The sequence below is a fragment of the Pezoporus flaviventris genome, unplaced genomic scaffold, assembly GCF_033815535.1.
Source record: "Pezoporus flaviventris isolate CSIRO_AGI_PZ_B2104156 unplaced genomic scaffold, CSIRO_AGI_Pfla_v1 ptg000013l, whole genome shotgun sequence".
In the NCBI taxonomy this organism is placed as follows: domain Eukaryota; kingdom Metazoa; phylum Chordata; class Aves; order Psittaciformes; family Psittacidae; genus Pezoporus; species Pezoporus flaviventris.
The window spans coordinates 24,261,386-24,274,307 of NW_026892561.1; the positions used below are offsets into that span (position 1 = coordinate 24,261,386).

The 12,922-nt window shown below is 54.9% G+C and overlaps 1 protein-coding gene across 1 annotated transcript; it reads right to left on the reverse strand.

The window, feature by feature from the left end:
* Positions 1-661: 661 nt before the first annotated feature.
* On the reverse strand, positions 662-5,010 carry NMUR1 (neuromedin U receptor 1). The gene is made up of 3 exons (XM_061451063.1): positions 4,525-5,010; positions 3,171-4,067; positions 662-1,941 (listed from the first exon to the last, which is right to left on the reverse strand). Exons 2-3 carry the CDS (start codon positions 4,063-4,065, stop codon positions 1,538-1,540), a joined length of 1,299 nt encoding a protein of 432 aa, XP_061307047.1. The 5' UTR covers positions 4,066-4,067; positions 4,525-5,010; the 3' UTR covers positions 662-1,537.
* Positions 5,011-12,922: the final 7,912 nt, after the last annotated feature.

Consider the following 12,922-nt stretch of genomic DNA (forward strand, 5'->3'; position numbering starts at 1 on the left):
CTGGCACATCTGTGCTGCCTGGAGGCACAGCCATGGGATGTCAACCCTGGGGCAGCTTCCCCAGCTGGCTGGAACTGGAGTTGGGGAAGTCGTGCAAGGCAAGATCTCAAGCTGTTTGGACAGCCCCTCAGGCGGCATTTCAGAGACTCAATATTTGATCCTGTGGGAGGATCCTGCATACGCTGGGAAGCCAGGGACATCGATTTCAGACAGTAAATCAATGGGTCTTTCCAGCCTGGGAGAGCGTGACCAGCCAGCCTGCACTCCCTGGCATTTTTGTGACATTTTCCGAGCCGCATGTCTGGGGACAGAGTGATAGCCACTGCTTCAGAGGCAGCTCCCGCTCTGCAATGGCCCCAGTCACAGCTCAGCCTGAGCATCCTGGAGATGGGGAAGGATGATGGATCTCGCTCACACCTTCCCTGCCATGTCCCGAGCCCACCCAGCCTTGTAGACACACTGTGACTGCAGAGCCCACAGGCAGAGCCAGTGAAAAAGCCCTGTAACATGGCCTGCCCATCACCCCCCCACAGAAGGATGGCTCAGGTTCAGTCCTGTTCTGGGAGCAAAGCTGGGTCCTGAGGGACACAACCAGGGCACGAATCAGGCCAACAGCTTTTTTTAATTCTCAATGAGGCTCAGGCAGGCAGGGACAGAGGAGGGCTCCCTGCATTCCTCAGGTGTGCGGGGTGCCATGGCGGGCTGAGGAAGAGGAGAGGAGCACCCACCAGATGCAGGTCAGAGAGGAGAGTGCAGGGTGTATTCATGGGGCAGGGTGACAGGCATGGAGATTTGCCTGGGCACTGCAGGCAGCCTGGGGCTCCTCTTGTCCAGTGTTTTCCCCTGCAGGCTCCAGCTCTGGAGGAAGCAGCTGTGCTGCTTCTCTTGCCCTCTGGGGCTGCGGATGAGAGGCCAGAGGAAGGCTGGGAGCAAGGAGCTGTACTGGCACGCTGCAGACACCGGTTGGCACCACTGAAGTGCAAGAAAATCAGGGGCACATCAGTGCCAGCGGGCCCTGAGGAGGTCTGAGGGGAAAAGGTACCCACAGACCATTTTTAATCCATTCCCTCCCATGCAAATCTCTCCCACCTCCATGAGTGTCAGCCTGAGCACAAGTGCATCTCGGGGGTCCTATCCAGCATGATGTCCCAAAACAGCCTGGGGTGCCTGACATCCTCAACACCTGCACCCATGGGTTCACCTCACTGGGCTGAGAGGGATGATGTGGGGATTGCTGGCATATCCCTGCTGTAGAAGCCAGTCATTCCCACACCGCCAGTGATGCCCGGGCTTTAACCAGCCCTGGTGCTGAATGCAGTGGGTGCAACACATCCAGAGCACAGCGTAGCCACCACTGCCATGTCCTGAAGCAGCACTGCCTAGAAAACCAGCCTTCACATACCAGGGGGATGGCATAGAGAGGTGGGGACCCCTGCATGGCTCCTACCCCGCTCCCCACCACCAGATGGGTGCCACAGTCAGATGGATGCTGGTGTGGAGGAAAGCTGGTCATAGCTCCCCTACATCCTTACACTCTTCAGCAGAGGGACGTTGCATGGGTGGCAGGCTGGCCTCTCTCCACCTCCTCCAGCTCATACTCCTCAGCATCAGAGAGGGGCAGCCCATTGACACTGGGCATGGGCTCACATTCGGTGCTGCGGGTAGTGGCGTGGGTGATGCTGGGAGAGTATTTCTGTGACCACAGCACACGGTGGCTGGGGTGGCACATCACCTCTTTGAACATCTCCCGGAAGCGGGTGGACATCAGGTTGTAGAGGATGGGGTTGGCAGCTGAGCTCAGGTAGAAGAAGACACCAGAGATGATGTGGACGTACTGGAACATATGGAGCATATGGCTGGTCCAGGTGGAGATGAAGCTCCAGACAAGGCGGTCAGTGTGGAAGGGGGCCCAGCAGATCCCAAACACCACCACGAGCACAACTGTGGGGAGCCGAGGAGCCAGTGTTACTGGAAGACTGGAGTTCCTCCCCCAGGGATCTCCAGTCCCTGGCAAGTGCTGCCCCTTTTCAGCTTCGGCCAAAGCAAAGAACACCCAAAAAAAGCAGAGGAGAAAGGAATGGGGAGAAGGGAAGGGCTCCCTCAGTGTCTTTTTTACTTTCTGTGGAGGGGCTGGAGCTCTTCTGGACAGCAGCATCTCCTCTCTATCTCCTGCCAGGGCTGCTCCAGGCACTCCTGTCCCATGGGTCTCTGCTCCCTGTCGCAGGGACATGCAGCATAGTCCTGGGGACATGCAGCACAGCTCAGGGATGCCCCTGTGGGCATTCAGTCTCCAGGAACCCTGCCACCTTCACTGGCAAAGTCCAAGGAGCAAGAGCTATTTGTGCCCTTCCCTTGTGCTCCGGTTTTGGTTTAATAACCCAGCTTTCCCAATGGAGAGGAAAGGGGGTGATGTAGGGTGGTGTCTGGTTCCCCTGTCCTGCCATACCCACGCCACACAGCACTTCCATGCCACAGTGGGGCCAGGTCCTCCTTTGTCCCCTTCCCAGACGTGGTGCTGGGGGAAGTGGAGTCACCACTTGTCTGAGGTACAGCGGAGAAGCAGCCCTGGCCCTGCCGATGGACTGGGTCAGGCAACCTGCCATCGCTGTGCTATCATGGGGCTGGGAGCATGCAGAGGTCAGCATGCCAGGGAGACAGCTATCCACGAGCAGCAGCTCCCACTGCTGGGAAGAGGGCCAGAGGCTGCGGAGATGGTGCTGAGGAGAGGAGCAAGAGTGCAGAGCAGTGGGATGGAGGGATGCTCCAGTCCAGCGGTGGATCAGTGCATCATGGCCCTGGGATATTGCTGCAGGGCTGGGTAGGAATCGTGCCCCTCTGGGAAATACCACCACCACCACCAGCATGCAAGGTCTGGGCTGGGGGACAGGGAGCAGGTTCCCCCATCCCAATCCTTTCTCACTCAGCATTATCCTTAAGGAAGGGAGGTAGCTGGCATGAGCAATCCTCACCACTGGACTGGAGCCAACAGATCTGCCTTTGCCCCAACACCCCACAAGTGAGCCCTGCAGCCTTCCTCTGGGATGACTCAGCCTCAGTGCTCTGGACTGGCTTTGCCTCAGTTTCCCCTCAGCATCCTCCCAACGCAGCTTTGGGAGATACCCCCTGGCTCTTCCCATCCCCAGAATTGGATTCCCCAGTGTCAGACTCACACAGCATCTTCGTGACCTGCCTCCTCTTGACTTTCTTCTGTCCCTGGGAGTTGTGGCATTCATGGCTGCCACCAGCCTTGGCTCCCAAGGCCTCCAGCATCTTTTCTTTCTTGAGCTGCAGGCCAATGAGCAGGTAGAGGATGCTGATGGTCCCCATGGGCAGGAAGAAGAAGACGATGGTGGTAATCTGGATGATGAGGTTGTAGGTCAAGCGCGGCTTCACCAGGGTGCAGATCTCCGAATCAGGCACTCGCCCCCGTCCTGGCACATAGAGAGGCTGCAGCCCATGGAGGCTGGTGTTGGGGATGGAGCAGATGACAGACAAGACCCAGATGGTGATGATGACCCTCTTGGCATGGTTCCTGGTCACCACGTACTTGGCCTTGAGTGGATGCACCACGGCGATGTAGCGCTCCACACTCAGGGCCGTGACATTGAGGATGGAGGCAAAGCAGACGGCCTCGAAGAGCAGTGTCTTGAAATAGCAGCCACTGGCGCCCAGCAGGAAGGGGTAGTTGCTCCACATGTCGTACAGTTCCAGTGGCATCCCCAGCAGCAGCACCAGCAGGTCAGACATGGCCAGGCTGAAGAGGTAGTAGTTGGTAGGTGTCCTCATGAACCGGTGCCGGAGGATGACAATGCAGGTGAGCATGTTGCCCAGAGCCCCCACCACGAAGATCAACAGGTAGATGACACACACTGGGACAAAGAAGCTGGACCGTCGAGGTCCCAGGTACTTGTCCCGCAGCTGTTCCTCTGTCAGGTTGGCATCCTTGGGGTCAAACAAGGTCTCTGGGTGAGTCCTGTTGCAGAGATCAGGGCTGACAGGCTCCATGGGAAAGTCTTGCTGGGACAGGTAAAACTCGGGGCCAGAGCAGTTGATGTAGGGATTCATTGCTGAAGAGAGACAGGGAGGTCTGTGGGACGCTTTCCCAATCCCTCTGCTGCCCCAGCTCCCTCTGACTCTCCCCATTGGTGTCAGGATGCTGCTGATCACCACAGCTCTGCACCCTCACTCCCATCCTGTCCCAACCTCAGCCTTTCCTTTGGAAAACAACCCAAAATCTCCCTGCAACCTGCCTCCAGGGTTCTCAAGCACTCCTTATCCCATTTCTCATGCACAAGTAACACTGGCACCTCCCCAGCCCACCTTGCCCCCTTTCCCCTGTTGCTGGAGGGATGTCAGCAGGGCTGTCCTCTCTCCCTGCTCCTGAAGCAAAGCACGACACAGCCCCAAAGCCAACCCCAAAACCCAATCCCAGCTCCAGCTCTACCAGCTACACAAAGGGGCTGACAGTGCAACCATAAAACTGCAAGAAGGAAAAGCTGATTTTCCAACCCAAGAAGGACTTACGGCTTGTTGGGAAGCTCTAGATGAAGGCTCAGGTCCCACTACCCGTGCGCCGGATGAGGTTGGGCTGAGGAGGGAGCGTGGGAGGGGATGGAGACTTCACTGCCTTAAGAGGCAGGCTAATGAAATCCTGCCGCTGCTCTCCCCTCAGAGCTCAGCTGCCTGCCCTTACCCACCTTCTGCCTCTTGTCCTCAGTCAGCCGACAGGCTGGCAGGGAAGCCACAGGGGTGCTGGGGACTTCCTCTCCCACCACTGGGCAAGCAAAGCCTGATGCTGAGACCCTATCCCTGCGGGGGGCTGACTCGTTGCTTGCAAAGCAGCACTGGCAAGAGGATGCTCTTCAGAAAGAGGGAGGAAATAACATTAATATAATAGACTCCATTGACTCTAAGAGAGTCCCGGGGGACAGTGGTGCAGTCATCTCAAGCCCCACCAGCAGCCTTTGCAACACAGGTATTTGCCATTTGTGTTCCCTCTGTGGTGAGTAATGCATGGATCAGCCCCACTGCCAGGAATCACGGCCCACACAGTGCCCAGTTGTCCAGGTTCAGCCAGGGGAGAGGCAGATGTGCAACCCTGGGTCACCCGAATCATTCCCCTGTGGAGCAGGTGGCTCCAGCCAGCTTCTGTCACATTTCCATGCAAGTAAGTTGCTCCACTCACATTGCTACCCCTCGCTCTGCATTGGGGTCTGCTCCCTCACTGTGCCCACTGTTTGTCAGTCTGTCTGCACTCCTGCCCCGTCCTCTGTGCTGGCACCCCATCCTGCTGATACGCCTTGGTCACAGGACAATACTCCTGCTCTGTAGCAGCATGCAGGCCCTTGCATGCATGCACAAACACATGTGCGCGCACACACATGCACACAAAGCCATGCACACACATACACATGCACACATACATGCATGCACAAACTCACGCGTGCCTGCACCCCACGAAGAGCTGCCGGGCTGCGTGTCCCCGCTCCACCCGCAGCTCCTCTCTGCTCCAACACGTGCTTTACCGGTCCGAGCCCAGCCTGGAGCCGACGGCGCTTCCCCGAGCCCGCACCCCGCTGGCCCCCCCGCTCCGCCCCGCCTGCCGAGCAGACGGGCTGGCTGCTGCGGTGCGGGGGCTCCCCGGCTCCGCCGCGACCGGCAGCTGTAGCCCGCCCCGGCCCCTCAGAGGTGGGGAAGAGCGGCGGGTGGGGGTCAGGGCAAGGGGGTGACACCGGGGAGGCGGCTGCGCATCGCTCAGAGCGGCGGCAGAGGGCATTGCCGCCCCGTGGCATGGGCAGCACCGCGGGCACAGGTACCTGCAGCGGTCCCTTCATCCCCTCCGAGGGTGGCAGGGCTCAGGGGGACACTGTGCTCCCCCAGGGATGACATCCTGAAGGGCTCTGGCGTCCCGAAGACCCTCCTCCATTCGGGCTGTCCCAGCTCTGTCCTGGAAGGTTTTTGGTTGAGCCAGGCAGGATGGAGCTGGAAGAGCCTCCGTTGGGGCTGCATTTGAGCAGGTGGGACAGGGATCTTAGAGAAAGAGCCCTGTGCTCCCCAATCCCACCAGGCTGAGCCCCAGCACAACTCACTGCACCGCTAAGCCCAGCACTGCACTGCCAAAAGCTGCCTGGATTTGGTGGCCTTCAGCTGCCCCTGAGGTCCTGCATACCCAGATCCCTCTCCTGATGCCAGGGCACACAGCAGATAGGAGCAGCACGCTAAGTCACTCCTCTTCCCTTCCACAGCCCGAGGGGGAAACTGAGGCACCAAGTTCCCACTGGTTCCCTCCTTCCCAGGAAACTGGGTTCCTGCCGGAGTATCTCTGACTCACTGCTGTTGCGGAAAGAAGCAAATAGAGCCTGCTTGCAAGCAGAGATGGTTGGCAACACGTCTGGGTGCAAATGCCCCCAGGGCCACGAGGCAGAGCCCGAGCAGGGCACCCACCACAGCCCCTGCTTGGGAGTCACCTATGTCAACAGTACATACTGCTCCAGAGCACTCTTGGGCTGCAGGGCTCCAGCTGCATGCTGGGGGGGGGGATGCAGCATCCCATTTCCCCACTGGCTCATGAAATAGAACCAAAGGAGAGCAACAAGGGAAGGGGACTGGCAGATGGGGACAGTGTGCCTTGAAGCAGCCCAAAGGAGTGATGCACACAGTGGGTACTGATCCCTCAAAGCCCTGGAGGTATTTTTCCTACCCATTTTGATGAGACACAGAGATCCTGAAAGCCTTGAGAGTACCTGGCGTGGCTTCTGCGCACCCTACTTGAAACCAACAAGCTGGAAATAGAATCCGAAACTGGGAGGGAGAAGAGGTGCTGCGTGCTGCTATGGGAGTGACAAAGGTAATAAAACCTCATCTGTTCTGGGGACAGACACAAGTTAAAACACAGGAACAGGACACAGGGACAGCAGCTGGGTAATGCTGGCAGGGGCTCAGAAGGGCTGGCTCAGCAGATGCTGGGGTGGGCAACAGTGCCAGGGAGCCAGCGCATTGCAGGCCACAGCTCCCAGGTTGCAGAGCCAGAAACAGTAGCTGATGGGCAGGGATTTCTGCCCCTGCCTCCAGATTATGCACAGGTTGCTTTTTCCCCAGGGGATGCCCAAAGCAGGGGCATCCATGCTAGTGCAGAGGCAGTACTGTAGTGCTAGAGGTTGTACGGTACTGCTGTACTGCTGTACTGCTGAGGCACCACGAGCCTGAGCAAAAGCTCACTTGAGGGACTGCATCAGGGGATTAAGCATTCCTGGAAATCTCTCAATTGCCATCCTTTCTCTTCCATCTCTCATCTGCCTCCCCTTGCTTTCTGGCCACCCTGGTCTGCAAAGAGCAAGGACCAAACAGAGCTTGGTTCTCTCAGAGGTGAACCATGGGTCCATCCATCCTCCCAGGTTGCCAAATCCTGGCTGTCAGGTGGCCAGAGATGTCGCTGTCCTGCTTGCCCAAGGTCCAGCTTTCCCAGCCTCCGCTTTGCTGGGACACTAGAACCACTGGACTGGGGGTCCTTCTCCCTTTGCCTCCCCTTCACCATTAACATCAGCCTGCTAGAGTACCCCACATAACTTGGGCCTCAATCACTGTTCCCATACTACCTGCTGTCATAACTCTTTGGGAAGAATCGATAGCTCTCAGAGACTGCACATTACATTTTCCCCTCAGCATCTGTTTCTTGCTACAGCCCCTTTCCCCAAGGCTCTGCAGGCCTGATAGTGCTTCAGTGCTATCTGGTTTTCAATTTTCTAATAAACCAAGTAACCATGAGGTGGCAACCCCTCTTCTACTACTGCTCCTCCACTGTTTAAAGAGGGTGAACTGCACATGAGAGCATGATCCTTTAGCCTATTCCCCTTACCAGGTACTTTATTACATTAACCCTGCCCAGGGTGGCAGCAGGGTTCTCTGGGCTGGAAACTTTAGTAGTAGGTAGGCAAGCTAGGGGCACACACAAGGTTCCCTGCACAACTCCAGCCTGAAGGATGTCTCCAATCTTCCACTCCCTGCTGTGCAGCCATCCCTTCCCAGCAAGCCAGCCAGTGCCGAGGTCCCTGCCATGTGGGTCCCTCTACATGTGGGTTAAGGCTGGAACACAGCAGCTGAGCGAGGCTGGCTCTGCAGCATTGCCAGCAGAATTAAGAAGCCAAAAGAAAAAAAACAAAACAGGCTTTGAAGCTTGAGAGCTGCAGCCCTGATAGCCAACTGCATCCACTCCCAGCTCTTTTCAAAGGCACATCACTCACGGTAATTGCAGGGCAGACCAGCACAGCCTTTTACAGAGCTGTTTGTGCCCCAGCCCCTCATTCCTTCCCCTGCTTTGCCGTTTTAATTAACACCCTCTGGTCCTGAGCACAAAAAACCACCAAGCCACAGAGTGATACTACATCTGAGAGGGGAAACTGAGGCACAGTCACTTGTTCTCTCCATACCATCTTACAGCAAAGAGCCCCCAGGGTGCATCCCTCTCTGTCACTGAAGCAAACACGAGCAGCCCCTTCACAGGGTATTGCAGATCTTCCCAGCTAGGTTCAGCTGGGAATTAGCTTCTGTCTCTGTTGAGAGCTGCAAATTTAAAGGTGTCCCTCTTTGGTCGCCTAGGGGTGACATTTCCAGAGACGCATCCTGGATTAGGAGGATGCTCATTTCAGTCCCCAAGGCAAGGAAGGGCCACTCGGACCTGGATCCGGGTTATTTTGGAGTAACGTAGCCAGAGGTGAATGCAGGCCAGCGGGGTGGTATTTCCAAAGCAGTGCTGTTGTCATTTAAGCAGCTGAGCCTACCCACACATCCTTGTCTGGTGAGGGACACCCTCCTCCAGTAATTTCTTTTGGCCATTGCTACCCTGTGCTTTTCCAGTCACTGACTCCCAAGAGGCCTTTTTGCACTGCATAAAAGCTGTACTCATTCCCAAAATCTCATGTCAGCATTGTTATCCCCTCTCGCACAGCCCAAGCAGGTGACATCTTAACCTCTCCCAGTAGTGTCAGCTCTTTCTAGATCTCCAGGTCCCTTTTTCTAAGCTGGTCATAACTTGCCAGCACACTTTCCAGGGTGTGGGTACCCAGCAAAGGAGCCAGCAAAAGCCCTTGCTCCCATAGGACATCTAATTGTATCCCTATGTGATACAGGGCTGGTACCCTGGGCACCCTGCTCACAGCCCAGGGTTTTTCCCTGCAGCAACTGCTGCACCTAAAGCCCCACAGTTCATCTGAGAAATAGGCGGGAAGGGGCATTTTTCCTCCACCACAAACTGGGCTGAAAGGAGAAAAAAGGAAGGGTGGGGTTGGAAGAACAAAACCGAAACTCACACACCACATTTCAATGTTCACTGGGATAAAAGCAATCAGTTTTCTAGGGAACAGCAAAATTGGCCTCTGCTCCACAGCCTGTCCGCCCCAGGTCTGCTGGGGTCCAGGGAAGGCAGGCACTCTCTAAGCAGGTATTCAGGCACCATGGCAACCATAATTTTGCTAATCAGGGCTAGCACAGACTTGAAACACTTTTTCACCTGGCAGGAGCACTGGGATTTTGCAGGTTCCCATCAGGCCGTGTTGCCCAGGGGTGCTTCTTTGGCTATGCCCCCCACAGTGATGGAGGAGGATGAGCGCTGGCTGCAGTCAGGGCATCCCAATGAGAAGCCACACAGCCTCAGTACTGCATCCCCCATCCAGCACAAGGCTGAACAACATGTGCTTCTACCAAGGCCAGGATGAATCACTCAAGAGCAAAAAAGCATAAGATGCAGAAGATGCTGCTGATGCTGCAGATGTGTCTGTCACCCAGGGCTTTGTTAGTAACATTCAATTTTCCTGCCTCCCCTTCACCACCTCTTTCAGCTCCTGTCTGACAATGCTCTGTAGCTCCGTGTAGTGTCAGCAGAGCAGATACTGTCACCAGTGATGGAGATGGCATTTTGTACCTGGACAGGAGAGATGCAGCTGCAAGAAGGGGACGTGTTTGTGTCTTGCAGACCCCAGCCCCATACTCAGGACACAGCTACCATGACACCTTTCTTTGCCTGTAAAATTCAGGCTTGGAGAGAATGAGAAGCAGCCCACAGCAGGTCCCAGGGCCGTAGCAGAGCGCTCTGTGGGCCTAAGGGGCAGCGTACAAGCCATGATGGAACTACCTTGTTCTGGCTGAAATCTGCTTCATGGCAAAGCCTGACCCTCTTGATGGGCAGCAGGGAGTTAGCACCTGGTCAAACCAGCTCTGCCTTTGCTCAGCAACCCAGCCAAGCCAGGGGACACCCAAAGGAGCATTTCACCAGCTGAAAATATTCCAGCTACCCATGATAATCTTGGGATCACCTCAGCCACAGCAAGAAACTTAACATGAGCCAGCAATGTGCAGTCTCAGCCCAGAAAGCCAACCGTATCCTGGGCTGCATCAAAAGGAGCATGACCAGCAGGTGGAAGGAGGTGATCCTGTCCCTCTGCTCTGCTCTTGTGAGACCTCACTTGGAGTATTGTGTGCAGCTCTGGTGTCCTCAACATAAAAAGGACATGGAACTGTTGGAACAAGTCCAGAGAAGGGCTACAAGGATGAGCAGGGGACTTGAGCACCTCCCGTATGAAGACGGGCTGAGAAAGTTGGGGCTGTTCAGCCTGGAAAGAAGGCTGGGTGGAGACCTCATAGCAGCCTTCCAGTATCTGAAGGGGGCCTATAGGGATGCTGGAGAGGGACTCTTCATTAGGGACCATAGTGATAGGACAAGGGGCAACGGGTTAAAACTTAAACAGGGGAAGTTTAGATTGGATATAAGGAAGAAGTTCTTTACTGTAAGGGTGGTGAGGCACTGGAATGGGTTGCCCAAGGAAGCTGTGAATGCTCCATCCCTGGCAGTGTTCAAGGCCAGGTTGGACAGAACCTTGGGTGATACAGTTTAGTGGGAGGTGTCCAGGCCCGTGGCAGGGCAGTTGGAATTAGATGGTCTTAAGGTCCTTTCCAACCCTAACTCTTCTATGAGTCTATGATTCTAAGGCCTTCTCTAAAAGAATGAAGTATGAACACAGGCCATCTTCCCAAGCATCAAGAAGTCACTTTATGTACTCTATATCTTCCTTTCCAAGCCTCCTCCTTTGTGAGTTATCAAGAAAAATATGGCATAGCACAGGGACAGCCTCTCTCCCCTACCCTTGGTTCAGAGCCACTTTGCATTCACAGATTGATTTAAGGTGCTCCCTAGGACTCTGAGGATTGATTGCCAGAATTCTTATTACCTTTCCCATCCAGCCCATGGTAGCTATTCATTCCCTGCCTACACGCATCTCTCAGAACCCAATTCGTAAGCTTCTAAATGGGACTGGAAAGAGGCTTTCAGCTGGAAGGAAAAACTGGTGCTCAAGTTCTACAAAACCTTGTCTGCAAAGAACACCAGGCAAGGAAATAAGATCTCTGTGGTGGGATCCCTTTTGTCATACAGTGACTCACTCTCTGAGCCAAGATCAGATTTTCCAGCCATAAAAACCCCCAATCAGCTACAACATCCCAGTGAAACACAAACATGGTAGCAAACTGAGATTTAGGCTAGGAAGAGGGAAACTCATAACAGGGTCTGCCCTTAAGTCATTTGCAAATGAGCGTCTCCCAGGTCCAGCATAGAGCAGGGACAGGGCCATAGGGGTGGCAGGTACAGGGGCTGCTGCAAGCACCTGATTCTTCATGCCATCACCACCAGAACCAACTTAACTGTCACAGTAACAGCACCATAATTTTCCTTATTGCTTCATGCTTTTGCAGCATGGTGGTTGGTGACTGAGGAGGGTGGAAGTATCATACACTGGTTGCTGGAACCTTTACTTTTTCACTAAGAGAAAAAAGGGCTGGGATTAAGATGAGTGGCTTCTTCAGGGACAAGAGCAGGGAGCCCTCCCCACATCTGCAGCATCTTCTCTCAGGGCGCAGGAAAAGCTGCATGGGGCAAGTGAGAGAGGGGAAAAGGCTTTGGAGAGGATCACACTGAGCAGGGCCACTCAATCACCTGAGATGTCCACAGCCACCTCAGACACAGCATGTCAACCAACCAAGTATGGATCCTAGTGCTGACGGTGAAGTGGGGGGTTCTCCTGGCAGAGGTGGGCTCAGAGCGCCTAGTGAGGCCCCAGCACCTCCTTACCCAGCTGGTAGCCAAGGGTGCTGCCAATCCTCCATACAGACTCACGTGACCCCCATGGCACATTCAAAGCCCTTTTCACACAGCCACAGAGCTCAGCTGCCAGGCATGGGACAAGATGCTTTCCCTGCATCTTCTCTATGCAAGAAGTACCGTGCTCTGCTGTAGGTCCTTGGACAGATTTTTACACTAAGCCTCGCTTTTCAGCCACTGATAAACTTCAGAGTTGAACTTTTTCAGGTTTGTTCTTCATCCAAAAGATAAATTAAATTAAAACAAAACAAAACAGTGGGACCATGCACACACTTCCATTTTTTTTCCATCAGAAAGTGTGTGCTTCAGCTAGGTAGAATGAAAGCTCAGAGCACACCATGAACTCTCAGGGATGCCAGTGCAGCAACTTTAGCGTGAATGAAAGTGGCCTGAGCCCCAGGAGGTAAAAAAAAACAACAAACCAAATGTGAGCAAACAGCCTGAAATACTCGTGCCTGCTGAGCAGAAGAGATCTAGTGAATTGGTGGAGCTGGCAGGGTGCATCTCTGAGCACAGGCACAATTTTGCAAGACAGCTGCCAGCAGTGCTGCTGTGCTACAGAGCAGGTGATGCTCGGGCTTCACCAAGGAGAGAGGCAGACCCAGCCCCTTGAGAAACTTGTAGTGTTTTGCTACAGCAAATTGGACCTGGATAAGAGGAGAGTTCTGGGGTGAGCTCCGAGCAACTTGTATAGCTAGGCTGCCTGCCTGCCCTTTGTTTGAGGGAGAAGGGATCATTGCAGAGGCTGGGAAGACCAAAGCATCCAGGCAATCTGAT